General features: G+C 41.8%; 1 protein-coding gene across 1 annotated transcript in view; it reads left to right on the top strand.

The window, feature by feature from the left end:
• LOC146811125 (sulfate transporter-like) overlaps nt 1-27,735 on the top strand; it is a 90,931-nt gene that overhangs the window by 43,025 nt on the left and 20,171 nt on the right. The window contains exon 2 of the mRNA XM_085614492.1: nt 18,905-19,529. Coding sequence (XP_085470618.1) covers nt 18,918-19,529 — 612 coding nt within the window. The 5' untranslated portion in view covers nt 18,905-18,917. The remainder of the gene's footprint in view (nt 1-18,904; nt 19,530-27,735) is intronic.

Here is a 27,735-nt window from a genome sequence, read left to right on the forward strand (position 1 = left end):
TGAAAACAACAAAAGTTCACCACATCTGCATGGATTGCTTTCCAAGTAAATGTAACTTTCAAATGTAGCCAATATATGCACATGCGCTCCCTCACAACTGCACACATAAACATTCAATAAATTGCCTTACCCGTAAAATATTCTCTTACTCCAATCGTATGCCCCTAAAACACATACTGCAAGTATTGACTAACATAATTGATTTGAACACACGGTAGCGGAACAAAATAGTTAATGCATTGATCCATGAGATCTCAAAATATTAGCCTGAAACATCGGAAAGGAGAGTCGGTTCAGCCCTAAAGTCGTAGGACCTCATTAATGGCACTTTGGCATAGGGCAGCACAGCAAGGCACTTTGCTGTGCTGCCCTACGCCAAAAAGAAAGGACAGGAATGCATTGAATTTAAGCAATATGGTGCATTCCTGTCCTTTCTGCCTGCACTGGCACCATTTTGGCAGCATAGCGCCAACTTAGCCACCTTTGCACCATGGTGCAAGGGTGCCTCCATTGCAGGCAGAATTGTTTTTGTGCAGGAAGGATACCATTTGTTGACCTAATTGAAAACTCCCTGCTGTACTTAAAGAGCTCTGCCAGCAAGTAGAGATCTGTGTGCCTTCACCAGAGCCACCACATTGCTGGCTCTGGTGAAGGCCATAAAACACTCATGAGTGTGCACCATGTTTAAAGTGCCCGTTCAGCAGACTTTTTGTTTTAAAAAACAAACTTCCAAAATGTTTTTATGGCATTGTGTGGATAATTTCTTTGGTTTCTTGTTCTGAAACAGCAGTATTTCCCTCACAGTCTTTGAGATCTGTCTTGGATAGTGCACTGCACCATATTCAGCTTATCTAGGATGGCTGGTAGGATATATCTGAGGACAGCCATAGCTTGATTGATACCATATGTCTGAGCATAATAGTATCCTGTTAGGAGTTCATATTCTTAACAATGAAAAACTTGGAAAAATCAGTAGAAGCAGAAAGTGTGATATCACCACCATGCCACATAATCTCTTATGCTGCTCATTCCAACATTCTTGGACAAGATGCACGCTTCGTGAACTGGACCCCAAAGGGGGCACTTGAAGACAAACCAGCTAAGATCATTTCAACAATATAAAGCTAGGCTGCAGTCTTTCTGAGCAGGTAATGGTTGTCCACGGCCTAGAAGAACATGAAGAGGGAGACCAGGTAGCTGACCTCTGATATGTCAATGGACAGACCTAGGAGTTGCAGCACGTGCTTTACTAATCTATGGACACCTTGCTCTAAGTAGTCTAGCATTGTGAATGATGTCATTGCAGACCTGAGTTATGAAGATTGTCTGTACTTTTTCTGCTCCTAAAGCCAGAGAGGTACTCCACTCTATGTGCTTGCCACAATGCAATTCACAGAGCTGCCTGGAGTGTCTATGAAATGACTGACTGTGAGAGAAGAGACAATTGTACATGGAGGTCCACATAGCACAATGTTTGAGGGGATGAGACTTGAAACATTCGACTTGAGTGTGTTTGTTCATTAATTATGGTTAGTATCTAAGTGGTGTAGCACTTGTAGAGAGGGATAGTGAATACATGTAAATGGTACATGCTAACTGCTTGCCCTGTAGTTCTCAATTAAGAGTTTCGGGTCTGGTAAATCGAGATTCAGCTGTGCTAAACTTCTGCATAAAAGTCACTGTGATTGTGTACAGGCAGGCAGGCAGCCCGCTTTTCAGTGTATGCATCTCTGGCACTGTGAGCTTTCTCAATCAACTTCTCACAATTATAGTAACTAACCTCTATGATGTTTGACTTCCTATTTGTCCTTGATAGTGGGCATCGTTTGGGGCCTATGTTAGTTTCACTGACTGAACAAAATTGAAATGAACAGCTATGTCATGTGTTGTCCAGAAGAAGTAGGTGTCCTTCACCTAAACTGCCCATTCTATTGTTGGTATACCCAGTGCATTCTGCATAGGTCAGTGTCACCTTCCTGACCCCCCAATCCAAAGCCATCACTCATGGAGTTTCCGGTATATACCTCTAACAACGTTCCTTTTGAAAGTTCTATGACATTAGAAACAGTTTTTTCAACATTATAACAACAGCCTGCACTGGCTAGGATCTATGATGGGAGCATATGCACTCCTTTAGTATTCAAATTATTCAATTATATTAGTGGCAGACAATTTTCAGGCAATGGCGGTGGGCCTTCTGATATACAGTCTCGGTAAACAATTGTGGTACACCACTAGAGAGCCTTTCTTATAGCATGTAACCAAGGGTTTTCTGTTGTTACTGTTCCTAGCTTACTTCAGCAATTAAGGACTCTTGCTAAGGACTTTTCCCTACTGCAAGGTAGTGATGGGATGTGGTTATGTCTGTGATGACACTAGTACTGCTGGTTCAAGGCTCTTTTGTTACCAATGAATGAGTATCCTGACATGAATTGGTGAGGCTGAAGGAGCCGGGTTCCACGTTTTAGATCTGCTCTGGAACCCTAGGTTGATGGCTCTTTTTATCAGCATGAAAGCATGGAGGGGAGAGAAATTGTTAGCAAGTCAATCATTGCAGTTACAATGTTCTATGACTCAAAAGAATCACAGACTCCCACTCAAGTTTAGTTAATTCATTACAAAGCTAAGTACAGTTCGACATACAAGCACCTCAAGGTGAGGGTGTAGAAATACATCAGAAGTAATACAAAGCCAAATCCATGGATGAAGTTAAGGCAGTGCAAAATGCACACGATTATCAGTTCGAGGATCAGGATGCACCGATATCAAGATTCCCCTTCATTGGCAGTTAGTGGGTATAAAGTATTAATCTGTCCCTACACAATCACTAGCATGGTATGCCTACATGGTGATCCAGCGCGACACCTAATCAGGGATCAATACTCGATAACACACAAATGGCCCATACACATTCAGCCAAATCCCTGATACACTTTGGGTCAAGTTTTAATGACATAAATTTGTTCTTTCAAGGATTTATATCATTTCTAGATACCTAACTAAACCTATACATCAACTTTCTTTCCTCTTGGTCGATAGCCCAATTAGTTGAATAGTTGATGGTAATGATAGCACTTTATCAAACTAACTATCAAGTCAGCTAAATAATCACAGACTCTTGGTAACATTAATAAAGCTATATCTTATATTCAATGCAATATATGATGCTCATCTGCATACAGTCACAGTGCAAACAATGAAATCAACAAGAGAGAGAAAGAACAACATCAGCATATGCAAACAGTGTCAGTCTCATCATCAATTCAATAGTGTGCAAGAAGGAGTGGATAGATTAAGAGACATCAGTTTCAGCAAAAATAATGCGAAACAAATAATCATTTGACGGAGTGGATAGGTCAAGAGACATCAGATTCAGAGACAGAAATACATTTGCAAATAATTATGCAAAGTACGAGTCAGAATAATACAAACCCAAAGGATCTGTGAAATACCACCCCCTTGGCCAAGGGGACAATGGGGGTCCCCTGAACTAGAGTCAGGGAACAAAGATTCAGGACCCAGGAGCGGGACAGGACAGGAACAGCTAGGCCTCTCTGCAAACCAACGAACAGCGACTCATCACCTCTCTCGAACAACTATCTGGAAAGACGCTCTCTAACCACACCCCCAAAGGCACCATAGTGATACCATAAACCTACATGTCCGTCCCACATCGGTTTAAACATTTTCACGGAACTAAACAGATGATTGGTGTGCTTAAGAGGGGGTCTGTCACACCACTGTGTCTTCATTCATGAATTGTACAGGAACATTGTCCTACATCCCTTCCCATTACCTTATAATTAACTCATTCACATGATTTTACATGTCTTACATTTCTACATTTTTGCACAACTTTTCTCAGCAATGAACGCAGAAGTAGTCTTATGGTCCCACTGTCAGCCACATCCTTTTGGCAGCCGAACAATGCATTCAGTACGGGGTATCCTTGAACTCTTGTCCTTTCTTTGCAGCACTCAGCGCTTCTGGCTGCTGTTGTGACATTTACTCTCTCCCTTCAGCCCCTCCTCTATCAGGCTAACTTAAAAATAATTGCGGCTCATCTCGCCTCACTAATGGCAAAGAAACATAAACATTCATTAATTATACAGAAATGTACTTTTCACTGTTTTACCACCCACCTTTGCACTATTCTCTGTTATCGTTTCGCCAGCAAAAGCTTAGAGCAAAAGCTGCGTTAATTATTATTTTTAAATCAGGATGCAAGATGCATTGTTTCTTGTTTCTTTCATAGCAAAGATGTGAATAAGACTTAGTCTTTTCAAGCATTAGTTTACATTAGTGCACTTATGCGCAAAGCAGCTTCCCTCGTGTTCATGTGTTTTGTGCGTTAGACTGTCACTGCACACTGTTAGTACATATTATAGGGGTGTCAATCTGAGCAGGTTTCTTTGCATGGAATCCTGCTCCATCAATCCCCCCTCTGATGGCTTACTGGAGCCATCATAAAATACTTACCATACCAAGTGCCATCTTCATCTACCTAAAATTCAGTGTTCTTTTCTCTTTTTATGGCACTTTCATTTAAGTCCTTCATCTGGTCATAGTATTCTCCTTTCATACCTTCTAGTTCTATCACTTCTCTTTTTCTATTTCTTGCTCTTAGTTGATTCTTTGATTCTGTCACTTCTCTTCGTCTACTCTTACATTTACAACACTTACAAATTGTTACTATTACTAAAGATACTATGGCTACTGAAACTATTGGCATTATTCTCTTTGCTAATAAGCTACTTAGTAGAAAACCATTTGCTCACAGAAGAGAAACCCTTACCAAGTTTCTCCCAGACACCGTCAACCTCCAGTTGTGTTAAATCTTCATGTAATTTCGTAATATTCTTTATATATCCCTCAATACCTTTACTTTTATCAGGGATATAGGTACAGCAGTGTAGAATTTTCAACATGCCACAGACTCCACCCTCTTTTGCTAATAAAATATCAAGGGCAAGTCTATTTTGCAAAACCATTGATCTGATTGCAACCATTTATGTGTCAATCATCAAAAACTCACCAGCAGTATCTGTCGATAAACGATCAATCACTGTGGACAATTTTCAAATTTTGTGCGAATTCAGAACAACTCCAACTGAGGGTATCAGTGCACCAAAAATATCACCTACTATTTCTGAAAAACTTGCTCTCCTGTTACGTGTTAGTCTTTGTTTTATTTCACATCGTCTGTTGTTGTATCGGTCCATGTGATAGACCTTTGGAAAAATAATAGCAAAATAACAACTACCATACCAATGTGCAGGCAACCTGTAATAGGCTTTCTTACCACACATAATAGAGTCCTGGAAAATCAGTTCCACCCTTCAATCCCCAACCTCCAGCAATTTGGAAAGTGTGCTCACATTCACTGTTACCAATGAAACAGTTATTATAGTTAGTTTTCATTCTAAGCAAACATATTTTTCCTTACTTATGCCAGTCCAGGGACATTGAAGCGTATGTCTACCTTTCTCATAATTTCCTTCTCTGAAAGCCCATGGTGGTACCTGTGATTTTTGTTCAGCAACTTTTCTTTGGAAACTTTCTCTTCTATTTTCTACCATCTCTAAAAATACCCTTTCTTCAACCCTTAAACTGCATGTTAGATGATTCTTATAAGCATATTCTATATCTAGGGTCTTAGTAATATGGAAGAATTCTCCCATATAGCGTGCATTTTTACTACTTAATACTTTATTTAGTTCCTCTATGACAGGTATTTCGAAGAACATTAAATCTATATTAGAATACTGATACTCGAGCTTCCCCTTCACATAGAAGAGACTCGTTAGGACACTGCAAGACACACCATATGTTAAAGGTAGGTGATGGTATGTCACCCCCTCTGAGACAGATATAGGTAATTGCATGCATACAGAACAATCACTCACATTCTTTGTGTCGATATATTCATACAACAAATTAGTAAACACATTTAAGGAAAAATCACAAATTGATTTATCATGATGGAGAATGCTTCCATCCATTTGTCCGCTATTAGTACTAGGGGTTTCTTTAGTAACATCACTTGCTCTTTCACTTGTCACATTATTAGTAAGGTTTCCATCATTAGTCACCATTAGACTAGGTACAATGACAGTTAGTAATATCCATATAAATGTTAATAACAAGACACTACATAAGCAAACTTTAATACATCTACGTTTTAGACTAGACTTTGGATGTTCAGTCACTTTTGCTTCAGCCATTTTGTATTCGAACAAAAATCTATCTAAATCTATAGACACTAAACTTACTAAAAAATGTCTTTGATTCTAGAAAAAAGAGTGTAATCCTACACTTTAAGGCGTTCTTCTTTACCCCTTGCTTTATTCTCTTTTCTTTAGGTCTACTGAGTCATTCAGTTTTTCTTTTAGCTACCAAATTGCAACTTACTTTTTCATGGTTCTTTTAAGGTGGTCTCAATATGCTTTCATCAGTGTCAGAACTGTATTTCTCTTCACTTGGATCTGAGCTTTCAATTTCTTCCAAGATGACTTAAGTCCATTCTGGTGCTGTATATTTTCTGCTTGGAATTCTTATTCTCCTCGTTTTTCATACTAATTCTTCTCCTGACTCTTCCTGTTCTGTTTGACTTGAGACCTCATTACTTTGCTCCGGTCTTCTTTTTGACTTTCTCCTTACAAGAGTGTATTTCAGTCTTTTCACTCCACCTGGCCAATTGTCACCTTTTCTTGATCTCTTAGTTTGATCTATTTTTTCACCTTCTTCATCTGGTTCACGGGTTATTTTATTTGGCCTTTCTTCTATCTGTTCTTCTTCTGGACATTCAGTAATTTTTGTTTCTGCTGTTTCAGCAGTATTTTCACTTTCTCCTTGTTCAACCGCAAGCTCACTCTTTTCTGGTTTAACAGCAGTCTCACAAAACCCAGTAACTGGTGCCCACTATACTTGACTTATGCTCGGCTGTTCGTCATCAGTTTGTTCTTCAGAATCTGTCACTCTAGATTTTTCAGCTTCACACACCTCAGCTTCGGGTCTTTGACTTTGGTTTACCAGTTGCTGCTCTTCTGGTATTTCAAGTGGACTTGGGACCAGTCTGGTATGGCTGGCATGCGCGGACTTATTGCCATTCACAACCACCCCTTGCCTCTGACACGGACTAATCGCGGCAGAGACAGAGCACCTTGGTCGCTGACTCAACTTGGACCATTGGTTACCCTCAGTTTGAGGGTTCTTCTTTCAATTTCTACGTCCTGACACGGACCTGACAGATTTGTGGATCTCACTTTATGACCTTGGCGAGAGTACAGCACCTAGCAATCGCCCTGAAGAAGCCCATGTTTGGGCGAAACACGTTGGCTGTGCATTTATGAAAACCCAGCATTTGTGTAATAAAGACACACCAAGGCTACAAACAACACCGTGGACTCTTTTTTTCGAAACCTAGACCCTGTAATTTATTGTATTTACATGTTGCCTCTCATACCCTTTGTATGAATGTTTAACTTTATGGTCATGTGGAAGCTGGCCATTTGAGGTGGGCAATATCCCAGAAGGGTAGTGACTAGTCTGGGCAGTGCAATCCTCCAGAAAACCCGTCTGCCTCTTCCATTAGTAGCTTCTCAATTTTGTAAAAGCTTCCATACTTTCATCATCCAACACAATCGGATCCTTCACATCCTGTCGGGTCAACCTCTGCAGAGGTTTGGCAATCAGTGAGAAACCACTGATCCACTGCCTACAGTAACCAACCATTCCCAGAAACATTCCCACTTCCTTTTATGTTTTTGGCGGGTTCATTTGTTTAATCACATTAATTATCTCTGGTGTCACTTTTCTGACTCCCTTTTCTATTTTGTAGCCTAGATACGGTACTTCTTGTTTACAAAATTGTAATTTTGCTGGTGACACTTTGTGTCCTCCTTCTGCCAAATGGTTCAATAAGGCAACTGTATCTGTCACATATGCCTCTCTTGTCTTTGATGCCACTAACAGGTCATCAATATATTGAACCCAAACTGAATTTTCTGGCATGACTAAAGTCTCCAGACATTTTTTCAAGATCTGATTAAAGATTGAAGGACTCTCTGTGTACCCTTGAGGAACTCAAAACCATGCCAAAACAGGGTCTCCGAACCGGAACTCAAAAAGATATTGACTTTCTGGATGTAAAGGAATCGAGAAAAATGCTTGACACAAGTCAATCACTCTGTACCATTCAGCCTCACAGGGAATCGGACACAATATCACTGCTGGATTTGGCACTATTGGACAACAGGACACTATGATTTTATCAATCTTTCTTAAATCCTGCACTATCCCGTATTTCACACTGGGCTTCTTGATACCTATAATAGGCGACTTACAAGGACTGCTCAGTATTTCTTTCAGGATTCCTTGTTTAATCATTTGATCTATTAGAGGTGTGAGTCCTGCAATCACTTCTGGGCTCATTTTGTATTGGGGTGTGTTTGGATACACAGCACCTTCTTTCACTGTAATTTGAATCAGGTCTACATTTGTCATTAGATCTATCTCCTTTCCTGTAAAATCCCACACATCAGACATTACTGCACTTTTTATTTCTTCAAGCAGATTTTCTTCTGTGAGAAGTGAAAACAATTCATCCACTTCCGTCCATTAGTTTACTAGCATCATCGCAATTCGACATCCTCATCAGGTGTCTGAAATGCAATACTATCTGGTGTACAGTAGATGGTGCAGTTAATTTTACACAATAAGGGGCCGATTCCGATCCGTTAAAAATATTCCCCGTACGAATCGTATCCGGATTATTTTACGCACGAATCGTACAAGTCCCGTACAAACTGGCAAGTACGATTCGTATGTTAATAAATCCATACGAATCGCATTGGGAAAATTCCCCGACACGTCCTTGGGTCGGAAAAAGTGTCTGACACGTCCCCGGGCAGTTTTACGTACGAATTGGGAAACTGAAGTCCGAGCGCGCAAGTACGATCCATCCCATCCGTCCAAATGCACAACCGTATGGAAAAAACACCGTACGGAGCGAACTCCCATAGCAACCATGGAGACGTCCAAACATGTGCCTGCACACGCGCCGAACACCCCAAAGTACGCGCTGTACCCCCAGCCCCCCCACGTACGCGCCGTACCCCAGCACCCCCCCATGTCCATGCCGTACCCCCACCCCCGTATGTACGGAGCGTACCCCCCGTATGTACGGTGCGTACCCCCACCCCCGTATGTACAGAGCGTACCCCCCCGTATGTACGGTGCACACCGTACATACGAGGGGTACGCTCCGTACATACGGGGGTGGGGGTACGCACTGTATATACGGGGGTACGCTCCGTACATATGGGAGGTGGGGGTACGCACCGTACATACGAGGGGTACGCTCCGTACATACAGGGGTGGGGGTACGCACCGTACATACGGGGGGTAGGGGTACGCTCCGTACATACGTGGGTGGGGGTACGGCGCGGACATGGGCAGGGTGCTGGGGTACGGCGCGGACATGGGGGGGCTGGGGGTACGGTGCGGATGTGTAGGGATGGGGGTATGGTGCGTACCGGGCCCCCTTTTCGCCGTGCATCGTGGCGTACTTAGCTTTTCCGGCACTTTTTGGGTCCCGTAAAAATATTGCCGTGCGAAGTGCTGTGAGTACGAATCGTACTTGCTGGTCCGTAAAACGCTGCCTGACTCTGTGCGAATGTCGCGTACGCGGTGTCCCGGATCGGAATTGTGGGTATATTTTAGCCAGTCGTGTTTTTTACAATTCGTACGGAAATGGTGTTTCCGTACGAATCGTACTTGCATGTTTGTAAGGTATTTTTCCCGGGTACGAGTCGGACGGAGAAAACGCTCCGTCCGACGATTCGTACCCGGTTTTTCCAGGATCGGAATCGGCCCCTAAATGTCTACCTAAGAGATTTACTGCACTCAAGTCACATACCACAAAACAATGCATGTCTTTGAAATTTCCAATATGAACTTCTATTGCATTTATGACTGGTGTCCTAATATGTTGATTCGAGACTCCTACAACTTGGATAGTTTCACCGGAGAGGAGTAGGTTTGGAATTTCTGCTGCTCTCACAGTAGAACGGGTAGCACCAGTGTCTACTAGGAATGTAATGTCATTACCTTCCACTTTTCCATCAACAAATAGACCTGACTGATCTACCGCCAAGGATGCGCCAAGTACGCACTCTTCCTCCCCCTCAGGCACCATCATTGAGATGAGTCTGAATCACTCTCATTGCACTGCAACCAGTATTGCGGAACCATTTGCACGCTTTGATTCTGACCCCCTTGTTCTCCTCCGTGAAATCCAGTGTTCGCAATCTACCTCTGCACCTGACCAATCACATTATTTGGCATGGGAGCTTGTGGCACCTGTAATTGTGGAGGAACTACCTGTTGCTACTGCTGTTGATTCACACCCACCTCATTCTGCATCTGTGGATTTAAATTTGGATTTGCCCTATTATTCTTATGAACAGATCTACACTCGTTCTTCCAATGTTCAAACTTTCCCCACGCATGACAAGGAAATTTCTTCCTAGCCTCTTCTTTACTCAATTTACCTTTTCCTCTACCTCCACCGGGTGCTTGACCATTTTGATTCTGACTACTGATCTGATTATTGTTCGTCTCTTGCTGTTCTGCCACCTTCACTTGTGCCCACATCATTTTCTCTTTTAACTTTTGATGTCTTGATTCAATGTCATCACTACAATACTTTGCATACCTCAAAATTTCATCAATTGTTTTACTTTGCCAACAAATCAAATGCTGTTGAATCATATTACTAATCTCTGGTTTCAATCCAAACACAAAACGATACACAAAATGTCCCATATCTTTGTCTCCAATATTCTCAAACCCACTGTACTATTTAATTACCTGCAATAATCTTTCATAGTAAGCGTGTACTGACTCCTAACCAAAGGAGTCAGTACACTTGGGTCGTTCTGTCAATCTTGACCCAATCTGTTTCCTTAGGGGATATTTTTCCTTTCAAAAGGTGATTACCTGATAATACTTTTTCATTACCTCATTTGATGGTGCACCTGTTTTAGGATCTCTAGGATATTCTTCATTTGGCCAATCAACAGTTATTTTACATTCTGTCCATAGGTCAGCTGAAACAACAATCTCAAATAATCCACATAGATCATTTAACAGGACCTTCGAAACTTTCACAAACCTCTCTTCCTGTTTGTACCATTTAACTGGTTTCTCTCTTAACCTTGTAAAATCATTCGTAAAAGATAATATATCCTGCCTTGATCATGGAACATGAACATATCCACCACCTGGAACTTCTCTAATCGGACATGCCCTTTCAACTTGTTCTGTCTCTTTTAATGGAAACATGGACATTCCGCTACTAGCTGCTTGTTGCTTCTTTTTCATCCATCTATTTTTCCATCAATCTACATCTCCCCATTTCTTCAGAATGTTCATTAACTCTTTTATCTGCAATCTTTTTCCAGACGCATTCAAACTCTCTAAATCCTTATCAGTAAAGGCCAATCTGTATGATTTTTGCAACACTTTCAACTTTTCTATGTCTATTCCATACTACTTAGCAGCTTCTGATATTTTCTCATGTAAATTTCTCGCTCTCTAGGTAATGCTTTTACACAAAAACAACAGTTCATCATCTCGGTAAGTTCCTAATCTGTCTGGACTTATTGTGCCAATAATCATTTCTTCCAAATCTACTTTCAATTCACTCACATTTATACACTGAGGTTGCGGTTTCAGCTTCACCATTTCTTTTATCCAATAATTAAAATCTTCTTGTGAAGGAACTGCTGAGCTCCCTGCCATTTGAGAGACATTCAGCCCTATTCTCCTTGGATCTCTCTGTACACTTCTTCTAGGGGTTTCTGTTATCATCTCACTGACCGGAAGATCTAACAAAGTATTATTTGTGTCAGTTTGTTCACCCTCATCCGCTACCATCAACATTCCACTCCTGATGCTATTCCTTGGAACTGATAACGTATGTGCTTTTGATATATTCTGTTTTTCTCCCTATAATGGGACAGCGGTACATATTGTTACTGGTACCGTTAATGCTTCTGCAGTCAGACTTAAATGATTTAATTTTTGGACCTGCTCTACTCTTGACTTATTCATCAAATTAATTTCATTTTCTCGTACTACTCTAGCTATTTCCGTAACTTGTGGGGTTAATGAGGTTACCAGTTGTGGTGCACTTGGGGTTACCTCACTTGGTATGGTGGAGGTCTTTTAGTCATAATGTCCTCTAACAACTCATCATCAGAATCGTTTAGGTGATCTCTTAAACTTGAAGTCTCGATATTTTTCTTTTTCTCTTTACATTTACCTCCTGTCTGATCATCAACAACTAAAACTGGGTACAAACCCTCTGTTATCACAGCTCTTCTCCATCTTTTCAAAGTTTCTTCTCTACTTTCAAAAGGATATCCAAACATCATATTTCTGTATCTTCTGTTACCTCTGTATTTCTCTCTTTCAAATGCCTCAACTTCCCATTCCTTTAAGGCTTCGTACTGTGTCAATCTGGGATTTGGCTCTACTGAAGTCATTTGATTTCTCAAATTCTGCAATATCCTTACATTAAACGTACCATACTGTGGAAAAGCTATTACACCATCATCCTTTGTATATTCCACCCAATTCTATAACCACATACACGTATGGTATCCTCGCTCCAGCATCATAAAAGAAGCAGGCGTTCTTGGAGGTGGAATAGAAATCCCCTCTCTAGTCACAATTAGTTTATCTTTTTTAAAGAAATTCTTTATTTTCTTAAGCAGCTTAGCTTAATTTTTCTGACTCTTTACCCTAATGTATCTCAGCAAAACAAACAAGGTAATCTTTCCGTAATTCTACTATTTGTCAGTCCTCGTCCTATACTAGGCCAACTCACACCAACCGTTTAATCAGAGCACCACTACGTAAGCAAAGTTCTTGTCCAAATCTAGCGTGGCTCACACCAACCAACCAATCACAACTCAGTACATGCCCGCTGCCTGACCAATGTCAGCGCAGCTTTTTCTGACGTCAGTATTACTCCTGCTACTTTACAATTTAATACGGCAAATTTTCTAAAGTTTTTCTTAACCCCTTGAGTGCCCCGCCCTTTCCACGCCCTGTGCCGGGCGTTTCATTAGCGGGCGGGGCTCATGACGAGATAGTCTCGTCATGGGCACAGCACAACCGCGGCCCATGACGAGACCATCTCGTCATGGGCACTCAAGGGGTTAATCTAAATTTCTGTTAGTAACAACACAAAACAATGCTACCTTGTCTGTTCCACTAAATAAAGAGATAGTTTCCACTTTTCAAAGAGAAATTCCTTCACTTCAAGTAAAATGACGGCCAGTGCTAATTTACCTTTCAAGCAAGCTACAGGTGGGCTTAATACTCCTCTAAGGATAAGGCCAAAGTTTTGAAAGAGGGCTTTTTGGTGTGAAAAGAGGTCTTGGTACTCCCCTGTGGATAAGGCTAGAGTTTCGGAAGTGGACCCTTCGCTATTCCAGACACACTACTTCTATATGAAATTGTACCTAAATATAATACCTACAGCCCTCCTTAGCGCAAGTATTATTACAACAGACAAAGTACTTCTGCAGTGTGATTTCTTTATCCACACTCTTCTTCTATCTACTTCAGGCTAATTTCCATTCCCGGGATTGCTCAGGCAACTCCGTATCTGAACTTTCAGACAACATAGAACACAACACAAACTTTTCATGTTAAGAACATATAATCAATAATCATTACCAAACTAATCAATAATTAAACCGTCCATTGCTACCAGAAAACTAATTCTGCGCGACACCTAATCAGGAATCAATACTCAATAACACACAAATGGCCCATACACATTCACCCAAATCCCTGGTGCGCTGGGGGTCAAGTTTTAATGACATAAATTTGTTCTTTCACAGGTTTATAACATTTCTAGATACCTAACTAAACCTATACATTAACTTTCTTTCCTCTTGGTCGATAAACCAATTAGTTGAATAGTTGATGGTAATGATAGCACTTTATCTAACTAACTATCTAGTCAGCTAAATAATCATAGACTCTCTGCAAGATTAATAAAGCTTTATCTCATATTCAATGCAATATATGATGCTCATCTGCATACAGTCACAGTGCAAACAATGAAATCCACAAGAGAGAGAGAGAGAGAGAACAACATCAGCATATGCAAACCATGTCAGTCTCATCATCAATTCAATAGTGTGGAAGAAGGAGTGGATGGATTAAGAGACATCAGCTTCAGCAAAATAATGCGAAACAAATAATCATATGACGGAGTTGATAGGTCAAGAGACATCAGATTCTGAGACAGAAATACATTTTCAAATAATTATGCAAAGTATGAGTCAGAATAATACAAACCCAAAGGATCTGTGAAATACCACCCCCTTGGCTGAGGGGACAGAGGGGGTCCCCTGAACTAGAGTCAGGGAACAAAGATTCAGGACCCAGGAGTAAGGGTGGGCGCAGTGCTCCGCTCCGCCCGCGGAGTGTGCGTAGTACTGCCCACTTCGCGCTTCGCAAAGTAGGTGTAGAAGGGGCAGACTATGCACACCCCGTGGCGGAGCAGAGTTGCCCGCCGCCCGCCTCCCTCCCGCCCTCATTTTACAATTACTTATAAACATTACATAAAGAAAATTACTTACCTGAGCTGCCGCGTCCCGGGGCTCCATCTTGCTGCTTCCTGTGTTTTGTGCGTTAGACTGTCACTGCACACTATTATGTCAATCCGAGCAGGTTTCTTTGCGAGAAATCCTGCTCCATCAATCCCCCCTCTGATCGAGGATCAGAATGAACAGATATTAAGATTCCCCTTCATTGGCAGTTAGTGTGTATAAAGTATTAATCTGTCCCTACACAATCACTAGCATGGCATCCCTACAAATCATTCCCCAAGGCAAGATCCATTCAGGTGTCAGCATGTGAATTCTTATTAAGAAGTCTCTTCACATCAGATGGGTCAAGTAGCATAAAGCTACAGAGCTCGTTCTAAGATGCTCTCTCTCTCATCGCAACGCACAAGTATCTCGGACACTTTCCCTAACTTTGGTACATCAATACCACAGGTAGTATCCCAAGACGCATTGCAGCATCCCTCCATCGAGTTATTCCGCCTCCTTGTAGGTGATTTTCCATTAGGTAGCGATGCTCCCTGGCCTTGGCAAGATGACCTTGATTCCAAGGCTTACTACGAAGAGAAAGTGCAACAGTTACCCATTATCAGTATCAACGCTCAATGTATCCTCTTCTCCCAAAGCCTATCTCCTAAAACAAAGACATTATTCTTGATAACAAAGATGAATTCTCCACCTGCAACAGAAACGTTAGAAAGAACAAATCCAACATGCACATGAAATTCAACTATTAAATCTAATGTGAGAACTTCCAGGGTAAAAATACAATTCAGGCCTACAGAGATCGGCCAACATAAGTAATGGCACAAAGGCCTCATGAAATTACATATAAAATGAACACTATTTACTGAGAACTTCTAGATTAAAATGTTATATAAACACATCAAATACGTGAATACTTGTCAGCGACATGTACGTATTCTGCACGTTAATGTTTTCAGCTGAACACGTAGTTGCAACTTTAATTTCTTTATGTTTACATTGAAAATATCCCTAACACGTCACCTTTCACGTTATTACAGTTCACATTCTAATGTCCCAGATTAATGCGACGAAGGAATATGTGTGGGTGCGGACTACTTGCGATTATGCGACACCCCTACAAATGAAAGAGCAAAGATTGCGCTCATCAAGGCTGTACAAGGCTTGCAGTTTTTCTTCTAAACCATGTGTGTCCTGTCATTACAAAGATGATCATGCAGAACGTAGTAAGACCTACTGCCACTTCAGGGTTTTACACGCCCGCCTTCTCACTATTAGGAAGTCAGACAATAAGATTTCTATCCCAACAACCAAAGATTTGCTGCAAGGATGTTGGCAGTAGTGTTCAGTATTTGAGTATGAGCAACAGAATCACCATAAAGGTAGTTTTATTCAACTCCCACATCCTTTCGTGTTCCAACTAATGAGTATAGTCCACAGGTAGTGGGAATTATTAGAAAGAGGAGAGTAAAGCTTATGATAAGAAAAGAACTTGGATAGCCACTGACCTTCCAAAGCAACGATAAAAGAGGTACAAGTAGCAAAATATATCTTGCTTTTTAGGGTATCTCACTAGTCCCCAAAGAGGCAGAAGCTTTTGAAGTAGGTCTGATGGAACATTTTACGTTGGGAGGGAGCGGATGTGCCTTCTTAAAAAGTTGCAAGTATGTCTCACCTAGGCCCTGATGGAGCCACCCAAAACATGCAGTTCTTGGGAACAATATAGCAAGACAGTATGGCTGGAGTGTAACTCATCAAACTAAAAAGCCTTTTCAAAGCAGATAGCATTTGAATTAGGTCTTCTTTCATTCATGAGATGCATGAAAAGCTAAAAGGCAACAGGTCTGAAGTTCCAGCACAAGACCCAAGCAAAAGCAAAGTTGCCACCAGCCCACATCAAGTGGGACTCTGCGTTGAACTAACTGAAGAGAAATCGAATAAAAGGTAAATGACAGCTAAGGAGTTCCAAAAAAGGAGCGCCCTCATCAGGTTTGTAGTACCTGACATATTGTGCTAGCTGGAACACAGGCATGGTTATTGCAGAACTTGACACGGAAAAGGATGCTGTGTTGGAAGACCTGATGCGGAATATAGATGCTTTCATGGTAATTGCTCGATGGCTTAAGCCTTCTAGAATTTTAAAAAAATGCACTGAAGGAGAAAGGCCTCTGCTAGATGCTATAATCTCTTCCGAGTAGGCTTAAGTCTGGAAATAATACTTTGAGAACCCTTGCTGTCATGACCTATGGCGAGACAGAGATATTATCTGTCTCGACAAGGAGTTGATGAGATCCTTCCAGAAGCAGCCAATCTGATCACAGGAAAATCCTGCAAAACAGATGCCTGAAGAATCTGTGGTAGGACATCTCAGTAGACCCGTATCGCACAGGCACCATGAGATTGCTGCTGCCAAGCTGGCCACACCAAGAATGTTCTAGAAACTGTATCATATAGTCTGCGGAGCTGCAAATTCACGTCTTTGACAATATGATGAGCCTGTGTTGTTGACTACTCATCAGTATATTTAGGATGCGTGCATTGTGATCTTCGAACCCAGAACAATCAGAAATAAGTCCAACTCCACAGTCCTCAGTGGGTTCTGGTTCTGATGGCTGGAGGGAGCTATAGGGAACCTCCCTGATCCAGGAACTGTTTGAACCATCGCTATAGATGACATGATTCTAGAGATATTGTAAAACATTTGGTTGAGACCCCTGCCCTTGGTTCAGTTCCCAGTAGGAATTGCTGAAGCATTTTATTTTGGTCATTCCCTTATATCACGTGGGTGCTACTACTAAAAATAATTTGAACCTCATCCTATAGACTTCAAGAAGCAGGGCCCTGAATTTTAAGGTACCCAGAGGTTGCATCTGTCCCACTGCATAAGATTGAAACCGTTGGCTCCTAGTCTCCACCTAATGCTATCTTGTGGACACCTTGCCATCATTATAGATAGTTCTCCACCTTATACTTTAATTGGCGAACATTAAGCTAAATACTAGCGAATAGGAGCTACAAAGATTTTTGAGTTTATAGCATCTTCTTGTTTTCTTTGTTGATTCTTATTTTATTGCTACTAGTCCCTACCTGTAAGTACAAGTTCTTTATAGTTGTAGCACTGACTAGAAAATAAAGTGTCTGAGTGTTATTTTCTGTGCAATACTACATCTGAGATTGTAACCTCTACTGTCTCTGAGAGTAAGGTGTCACTGTTTGCTCTCACTACCTAGAGATAATCAAATACACAAAGGGAGTAAGGGGCATATTTACAAGGGCTTTATCTCCGCTTTTTGGGCTTAAAAAGCCAAAAAAGCTGAGATAAAACTATCACCCTATTTACAAGAGGGTGCTAACATGCATAATCGCATGTTAGCACCCTTTTACCCAACACCTCCCTTTGCATCTCTAGTGAGATGCAAAGTGGGCGTTACTGGGCGTACCCCAGATGGACAACCTTGTATATATCGCTGATATTCACATCACAATATTTACAAGGCTACCCCAGCATTTTAGCAGATGTTAGTTTTTGGAGAAAACAGCTGTTTTCTCCAAAAACTAACGTCTGCTAAAATGCAGACTTACCTATCCCCAACATTGGGGTGGATTATGCTGATACGACCCTGTGGGCCGTATCAGCAAGGTTATCGCCGTTTTGCAGGGAACATCGCTGGAAAACCAGCGATGTTCCCTGCAAAAGGGCGATGACCTCACTATCTCTGAAATTTTTATCGCCCTGGAGAAACGTGTTGTTAATAACGCACTACCAGGGCGATAAATTCCAGAGATGGCCTGCGATTATATATTTATCGCAAAGCACGGCCAGCGATAATTACTGCTGGCCGTTGTTAATATGCCCCTAATTCGGTTAACCAGTTGTAGTGTACTGAGATATCAGTAGTGTCCACCGTACCGAGGACTTCCTAGGACCCGAAGTAAAGATCACGAAGGCCTCACGTTAGAGGGAGATGGATGGTAATCCCATTACTACAGGTGCATGTTGATTTCTGAAGCATGTGATTGTTTTAATTGACCATTTAATGCCTGTCTATGAATGTGAGGGCATTGTGTTTTCATCTCTTTGAATTTGAAGGGTTTATGCCATTCAGGGTATGTTTGAAAGCACTACCTCATAGGCCTGTGCATTAAACATGTTTGATGCACCATGTGCGATAGATCCTGTGATAAGGCTTACTTATGATCACAGAGAATGCAGAAAACATGATTCAGTTCCATCATCAATGATAATATGTATTTATTCTCTTGTCCAGATGCCATGAAAAGATGGAGTCCATGAACAAAGATATTTCTCAGCAAGACACAGATTTGTCTTCTATTCTACACAAATCATGTCTCTTCAACCCCTCCTATCTGGAGGAATATGAACACTCCCAAACCAGCACCAAGGACCTTGTGCTCCAGAAGACTAAGGAGATCTGTGCATGCAATCCAAAAACAATACCCAGGTCTCTCTTTAAACTCTTCCCAATTCTTGAATGGGGACCACGGTACAAGATCAAAGAGGAGCTGCTGGGGGACATTGCATCAGGGCTCATCGTTGGACTTATCACCATTCCACAGACTATTTCTTACTCACTTTTGGCCAACCAGGACCCTATCTATGGACTCTACACAAACTTCTTCTGCTTTCTCATTTACATTGTCTTCGCCACATCACGCCATAACTGTGCTGGTGCGGACGGTGTGCTGTGCCTGATGATTGGTGAGGTGGTACTCAAGCAGCTGAAGGCTGCTGGATACAACACTGATATGGGCACTCCTGCTGGATCATTTATAAACTCATCCTTAGTGGCCAACTCTACCGACGTATGCGATAAAAGCTGTTATGCGATTAAGGTTGCTACGTCACTGACCTTTCTTGTTGGGGTTTATCAGGTATTTATTTCTTACTGGGTTTTATTGTAGCAATGACATGTTTCCACTGCACAGTGCTAGGTTGTATTACATGGAGACCTACATAATGTGTTAGTATTTCGTGGGTATATTGAAGGTTAAAAAGCATAATTATTTTCTAATATATGACCAAGGCACAGTTCTTAACCAGTGTGCCATCACAGTATTAGTTCAGAGGTTATAGAAAGGAAGAAGGAAGATTTGTGTGAGGGTAGGGGATGTTGCATGTTGGAGAACATAGACTGCTCCAGGTGAGAGTTAAACAGCATGTCTTGTTTTTTTCAATCACTATATCCTAAGTTCTTGTTCTGGACCTCAGGGCATGCCTGCATAAGAATCGAAGGAGGATACAATGATGAGCTTCTCTTCCACGTGCCTTGTTTACCATATTCCACAGAATTGGATTTTGTGTTGTGGACTGTGGAAGGTTGGCATTTGCTTGGGTGAGGTAGGTGTTGTTGACTCTCTCATAGAGCCAGGACAAATGTGCTTTTTCAGAGATATTGAGTTACAAAGGAGGTCCTTCTATAAAACTAGTATGCACTGTGTTCTGAGATGCTCCAAGATGTTCACATTTGGGTGAAAGCTTGCTTTAACAATTCTGTCCTTGGGTGTTTTCTTTAGAGAAGGTGTTTCAGTTCTGGGAGTGCAGTTTTCAGAACCGTGGGCCTCTGTATTTTTGTTTCCTGAACAATATTTTTCTGGGCAGTAAATGTTTAAGCCAAGCAGAGATTACTGGCTGTTGTGTACTAACAACCAGTACTCAGCGTGAAAGATAAAGGACCACATTTATGAAAAGTGTTGCATCGTTGCGAGAAAACAGAGATGCAACACTTTTTAGTGCACCATCCTTGAGACACCATGGATGTGTTCTGTACAGCGCTCCATGTCGCAAGGATTTACAGATACGTCAGTGTTCCTTGCGTATCTGTAGGCACAAAATAGGCACATTGCTGGAGTGTGCATGAAAATAGACACAACTACAGCAATGTGTCTTTTCACATGGGGCAAGGCCCGTGTGAAAAGCCCTGCATCAATACTTACGCCTACTTGACGTAGTGATGCCCTAGAAGTGGCACAGTCACTTCAACATGGCTTTCCTGCGTTGGCACGCCCACCCTTCATACGTTGTACCTGATACAGGTATAGTGTAGCCCAGGGATTTACAAAGTGACTCATCTGTCTAGATACATCCCGTTGTAAATATGGGGCATTTTGGTACATTTATTACGCCACGTCGTCACTAAAAGTGACGCGACGGTGGCGCAAGGGCCTCATAAATAAGGCACAAAAGTGCCTTAAACTCGTTGGAATATTTATTAAAATCTGACTTTTTAGCTCAAAGCTTATCATGGCAGAATTGTTTTACACTATTTGTAGTTTATCAGCAAGTTATAACTTTGGACCTTTGTAGATAGTGTTATATTGCAATAATCTCAGAGTGCCAGGGCCGAGGGTCTCAGTAAATTCTCTCAGTACACACTTTGTAAATGTAGTTGGATCTTTTGTATAAAGAAGATCATGAAGTGAATAGTTTATTGAGGCTGAGATCGGAGTTGAAAATACTCCTTCTTTCTGCGTTGCGGCTGTGTGCCAGGATTAATAACCAACCAAGCATGATATTACCTACAACTGCGGCCCTTGTTTTAGCATCAATATGCATCAGAATGTTCTCCTTCAACCAATAATAGTGTATGCAGTCCGGATACTTATTGATGTTAGCTTGGTCCTCTAATTCATTTTCCAGGTGGAAGCAGACTAAGGTGTTTTTAGAAACTAAAGATAGAGTTGATCAATTGCTACTGGCTGTCAGTGTTTATTTGTGTATTTTCTTGAGCATAACATGTTGTCTTTTGGCCACTTGAGAGTGCTAGTCCGAGTGTTTGGCATTGAAGAGATGGGTCCCCCAGTCTCCATGCATAGAGGCCTAGAGGGCGACATATCAGCTGCTGGTTAAATTGTCCGGGGTCTGGGCAGGCCTCAGAATGACACTCTCCTCTGTTTGCGTAGTCTATCCTCTCGTTAGAGGCGAATCCTGATCAAGACAGTTAGATAGCAAAGTCTTCCATCTTTATTCCTCATCAATCTCATCGTAGCCTTATCGATTTTTGTGACAATAATTCATACAAGTGTACATTAAAATTACAGTACACAAATATCCATACAAAAATATATAAAACCCATTCATGGATAAAAGACTCTATTATCGGAAAATGTCAATAAAAGTCAGTGGCCCGCAGTGACACATATTTATTTATTTATTTATTTGCAGGTTTTTATAGCGCTAGAATCGACTCCTACTGGAGTATCTCTGCGCTTCTGGCGGGTTAGTCCTTTATCAAGAGTAGAACAGGCGGAAGTCACTAGATCGCATTTATGAACAACAAGGTTTTAAGTTGTTTCCTAAACATCAAGTGTTCGGAGCAGGAACGAATAGCTACAGGGAGACAATTCCACAATTTAGGTCCCAACACTGATAGTGCCTTACTTCCGTGCCTGGCCTTCTTGGCACGCGGTACTACCAGTAAATGCCCATTGCTGGATCTGAGCATTCTGGATGGAATGTATGGAATAAATTTCTTTTCCAGATATAGTGGACCTTGTCTATTTAGGCTCTTATGTATTAGGCAGCAAGTTTTAAATTTTATCCTTTGGCGGATAGAGAGCCAGTGGAGTTCTTCTAAAAGTGGCTTTGATGCTGTTCTTAGAGGGGCATTAAGAACAAGGCGAGCCGCAGTATTTTGTATTACCTGAAGTCTATTCAATACTCCCTCATTTGCAGAGAGCAACAGACCGTTGCAGTAGTCGATCCGACTCATAACAAGGGCCTGCACCAGCGTCTTCCTGAATTGGTCCGGCAGTAATGGAAAGACTTTACGTAGCAGGCTAATAGTATGGAAACATACGCCTGCGACATAATTCGTATGTTGTTTTAGTGACAGATCCTGGTCAAGGCGAATCCCCAAGTTTTTAACGATCTGTTTGGGCTCAGGTGCTACGCCTAGACCAGGAGGCCACCAGTCTGGAGTCCAGAGTATTTTGGCATCACCGAACAGCATGACCTCCGTTTTACTAACGTTACACTGTAAGTAATTAGTGGACATCCAACATGCTACAGCTTCCATGCCTGCAGAGAAAGAGCTTCTCAATTCCGAGGTAAGAGTCTTAAAAGGGAAGAGGAGCTGCGTGTCATCAGCATATGACACGGGGATGAAGCCAAATTTACGCATCACTCTTGCCAGGGGAGCCACGTAGATGTTGAAAAGCGTTGGGCTTAGACAAGAGCCCTGTGGTACCCCTTTCAAGACTTTTACCTCTGCTGAGCGATACGTACCCATGGTGACAGTCTGGGTGCGATCAGAAAGGAAGCTTCTCAGCCATGCCAGGGTTTTGTTCTTGACCCCCACGTTCGACAACCGGTCAATAAGAATGTTATGAGACACGGTGTCGAACGCTGCTGATAGATCTAATAAGACTAGGATCACAGAATAGCCTTTATCTTGGAGCATGTGCAGGTCGTCCATAACAGACAGTAGTGTAGACTCTGTACTGTGTTTTGGCCTGAAACCAGATTGAGAATGGTCAAGGCCGCCCACAGTTTCAATAAAGCTGGAAAGGAGTCTATTAACATACTTTTCATATACATAAGCATGAGTCGTATCACAGACAACCATCAGACTAATATCAGTGCACAAAAAGATTAAAAACACCAGCCAGAAACCATGATCTATAAAAACATAATTGAGATGTGGATAAAAATTGCAGATATAGGAAAGCAGGTCAAATCTGGCTAAAACCCATAGACAACAAGAGGGGCCTTACGTATTTATGACGAAGGGTAGTGAATCTGGAACAAATAAGAATTAGGTCACGGTGCATGGGGTGCACAAACTGATGCGTTGTCACATATACAAAGAACAAATTAGAGAGTTTATACCAGATCCCACTGGGAAACATTAGCTGATGAAATATGCCCAGTCTAAAATGGGTCAAAAGACGACAATGGTGGTTGGGCATTTCTAAAAGAGGTATGGCTCAATCCCACTAACCGTTTTAACCATAATGTATTTACACATCGGCCGCTTGGACAAAGCAGTGGCATCCCGTTCAGCTGACACCCTGAGTGAGAAGACCTGCTTCACCCAGTCAAGATCTTTTTTCACAATACCCTCGGGATCTAAAAATAAACCTGGTCTCCCTAGCTCTTTAAGAATGGACTTTATATAATGAAGCGATGTATCGGATATACATTGTCCAGGGACAAGCAGTCTCTGAGAATTAACCTATTTAAATGTAGCTCCTCCTTGTAGCATATCGAGCACCAAAGCAAAAGTGGATGACGACAAATAAAATCTATGATCATATTTATGCCGAATTCTTCATGAATAGTTTCAGCTGGGATGTCCTGTCGCAGTGCCTAAAGGCCCCTCAGAAATTTGTCTGGATCTGGTTGACAGGTGCATATCCCCATATCTCGCACCCAAATGTTGCCATAGGGATACACTTGGCCTTTTATATATCTGTCAATAATTTTGGAGGCCTGTGTCCAAGGTGACTGGTAAAATCGTTCTTGTCAGAAATTGCCCTTTTGAAACTCCCCACATTTTTCTTAACCAGTGGTTGCCAACTAAGACCAGAATTGTGTAGGAGCTAGGAGAAATTTTCCACCCTACTTAAAACATGACCTTGGGCTGACGAAATAGAAGCTTTTGTGCTCTTAGGGCCAACCACAATGAAATGCAATTTTTTTAAAATTTGTGAATAGGTCTAGACTATCCATTGAAACAATAAATAAGTCTAAAAGACCAGGAAGGCTTCTGGCTGTGCGCACAATTAAAACTGTATCATTGGCATATAAAAGTACAGGAATTGCTCTACCACCTTCTCTTGGGACATCAAGGCCACAATTGTATAATCCCTCCTCCTGCTAATTAAAATACATGATGAATAAGAATGGCTGAGGTTGCAGACCTGTCAAACGCATTTTTGTTGTTTAAAGGGCTGGGCACATTCCCTGTTGGTACCATATCTAACCACTCCTGTCAAACCGGTATGAAGATCTCTCAGAAGGGCGATGAGAGCTGGTTCGACCCCCATGGAACCCAGCTCAGCCCAAAGCTTATCTCTATTAACCTTATCAAAGGCGGAGCTGAGGTCCATAAAGGCAAAATGTACGGCTCTTTTGCGGGCCTCAGTGTATTTTGATATCAGAAGATATACATTTTGGTTCCGCTCTCCCATCCCCCTTTCGGGCCTGAACCCATTTTGTACGTCAGGCAGGATGTTGTTTTTTTGGCCAGCTAGTCAATCTTTCCAAGATGACTCTCCCTAAAAATATTACTTCTACATCAACTAGAGTGATGGGCCTGTAGCAGAAAGGATCGTCTCTGTCTCCTTTTTTATATACTGGGACTATTACAGACTGGCGCCAGGCACCGGGCAAGGGTCCTCTGATGGCAGCATTCATGTGGAGGGTAATAACGGGAGGCCATAGGTCTACTAGGGACTTCAACAAGACTCTCAGGACACCGCTGGCTACCTGTGCCCTGCCCAAGGGTAGAGATAAAATGGCATCTTTCACTTCAACTCACTGGGTTAATAAGCCTGTCAGCTCTTGGGGTGGACTGGGTCTGGATACCTACAATGATAAAGGACAGAAAAATGGTCCACTCAAACCTGTGCCGACACTGTGGCTGCCTGATAGGTAAGCTGGGTTTCTATAAAAACGGTTGATTCAAAAGCCTACAGAACATGGAGCTGTCCCTCAGTTTGCTCGCTCTCACCAAGTCCTCCCAGAGTTCATTCTTTAGCTGATGCATCCTGTCCCTGAGCACAGTTCTATAAGCAATACTGCACCTCTTAACCTCCAGACTATCTTGGGGTATGTTTTTTAAAGATGCCAAAAGTACCTTCCTCGTGCTTGTACAGTTCTTATTGAACCACCTACAAGGCATGGGAGGACCTTCCACCCCCGGCTGGGAAAAGGCTAGCTTATTATATCCCCAAATTAAGTCAAACGCCTACAGAAAGCAGTCTGAGGCCTCATCGTTAAGACAAGTTCAAAAATCCGCCTGACACATTTGTACCATATCAGCATTAAAAGCTTCTGGGATGATCTTATCCATTTAAGTCTATGACCCTTGTCTTTGGCAATGGTTGGAGCTTTATGCAGGAGGCAGTTCTTTTTTGATTTGAAATCATTTTTATTGAATTTCAAGAAAAGAACAAATAGTGAGACACAGTAATAGTGCAACGAATTTGATTACAAAAGTTAGTTTGCGAGAGTTACATTGCTGTCAAGTCATATGAAGTACAAAGTAAGTCGAAAGAACATCAAATCAAATATAGAGAGAGAGGCAGTACTGACTGCTTATTTTCCAATGACATAATATTGACCAGGGGGTTATGGTCACTATGGACATCCCATTCTGCAGCAAAACTAGACAGAGTAGGAAAAAACACTCTTGGAGATAAAAAATATATGATCAATGATAGATCGCTCCCCTGATCCTTTAATAGATGAATACGCCATCAGTCCACTGTAGGGTTCTTTTGCTAGCAGATTGACCAAATGATAGTCTATTACCAAATCATTAAAAAGGTCCCCTTGTACGGTATGCATGATAAGGGCCTTGTCTAAGGCTGCCCCATCAGGATCCAAGGAATCATAAAGATAGCAGTCTCTGCATGGGTGGAGATTAAAGTCTCCTGATATCAATAATACTTTGTGTTGGGAGGAACAAGAGCTGCAGAAGACACTTGGGGGCACATGCATCAACATAAGGAATTGCGATTCCTTAATAGTTTTTTTAGAAATCACTATTGAGGCATCGGAATTCCTTAGGCATGTAAGAATTGCGCAGAAAATTCAGATTCCTTAAGGGCATGTGTGTGTGTGACATGGAACTTTCAAAAATGCACTTTAGTGCATTTTTCAAAGTTTTCGCAAATTACAATCAACTTGAAATTGATGGTGATTTATGATCCCTAATTGCGAAATCACAATTTTAAATTGCATCATGCATTGCATTTATGCATTCACAATTTAAGTAATCACAAATTTAGCGATTACTTAAATTGCAAATTTGCATTTGGGTTGATGCATACCAAATGCAAAAATACTGGTTGAAAAGGGGCAGATTCTGCAAATCTGCCCCTTTGCGACCGGTATTTTGAGTGATGCATGTGCCTCTTAGAAACTTTCCAAACTCCTCCAGAACTTCAAATGTTTCTCTACCATGGAAAACGTCATAAACACAAATACAATGAATGCTAAGTTTATGCTCAAAGGACAACAAAATGTCCTGAAGAAAAGGGGAGTGAGAGGGAATCACTTTTCGATGATTTTTCAAATCAAGTTTGATGTGGGTGACCAGCTCCAGTCCAACTCGACCACTTGATGATGGAATTCCCTTGCTGCTAAAGTATACATACCCATCAAAGTGAAACTCCCCATTAAGATCCCATGTGTCTTGTAAACTAATAAAGTCATGACATGAAAGTCTTCATCCAATTGGGGTCCCCTATTTTCCCCTGTACTCTTAAAGAATTTTTTTATTTAATCACTGATTTGACTACTGGCCCGATTTCGATGTGGGACTGACCGCCAATGATGGCCTGTCGGTGGAGGTCCATCTAATATCTGGTGCCGTGGTCGGACTGCTGCATTACGGTGCGGGAAGTCGGAGGGAGCGTGCAGAGGGACTGACCGACGCTTCCGATCGTCGATCAGAGAGTAACACCTTACAATAGGGGCGGTGCAGACTCAGGCACCGATGTAGGAATTATGAAGTCCCTTTTCTACAGCCTTTTATGGCGGTCCGCCTGCAGGCACCCCTGCAACATGGCGCAGCGAAGGCACCCTTGTAACATGGCGCAAGGGTGCTTACACTGGCACTAGGCAGCTTCTTTAGCTCCAGTGCAAGGTGAAACGTAGGGGTGCGCCACATTCTTGTAAATACTGCACATCCCTGCGTTTTGAAACTGACAGAGCGCGACATTACCAATTTCGGCGTAACACTGCACGCTGCCAGTTTATAGTAAATAGGGCCCCCAGTTTGATAGCAGAGTCACAACTTACTGTTCTAATTGATTTCTTGCCTGATGTCACAAAAACCCCAAACCATTTTCCTGTTTCCTTGATTTAGTGATAATGAGGTCCACAATCAGGGCAATTTGACAAAGGGCT

The sequence above is a fragment of the Triturus cristatus genome, chromosome 7 (assembly GCF_964204655.1).
Source record: "Triturus cristatus chromosome 7, aTriCri1.1, whole genome shotgun sequence".
Taxonomy (NCBI): domain Eukaryota; kingdom Metazoa; phylum Chordata; class Amphibia; order Caudata; family Salamandridae; genus Triturus; species Triturus cristatus.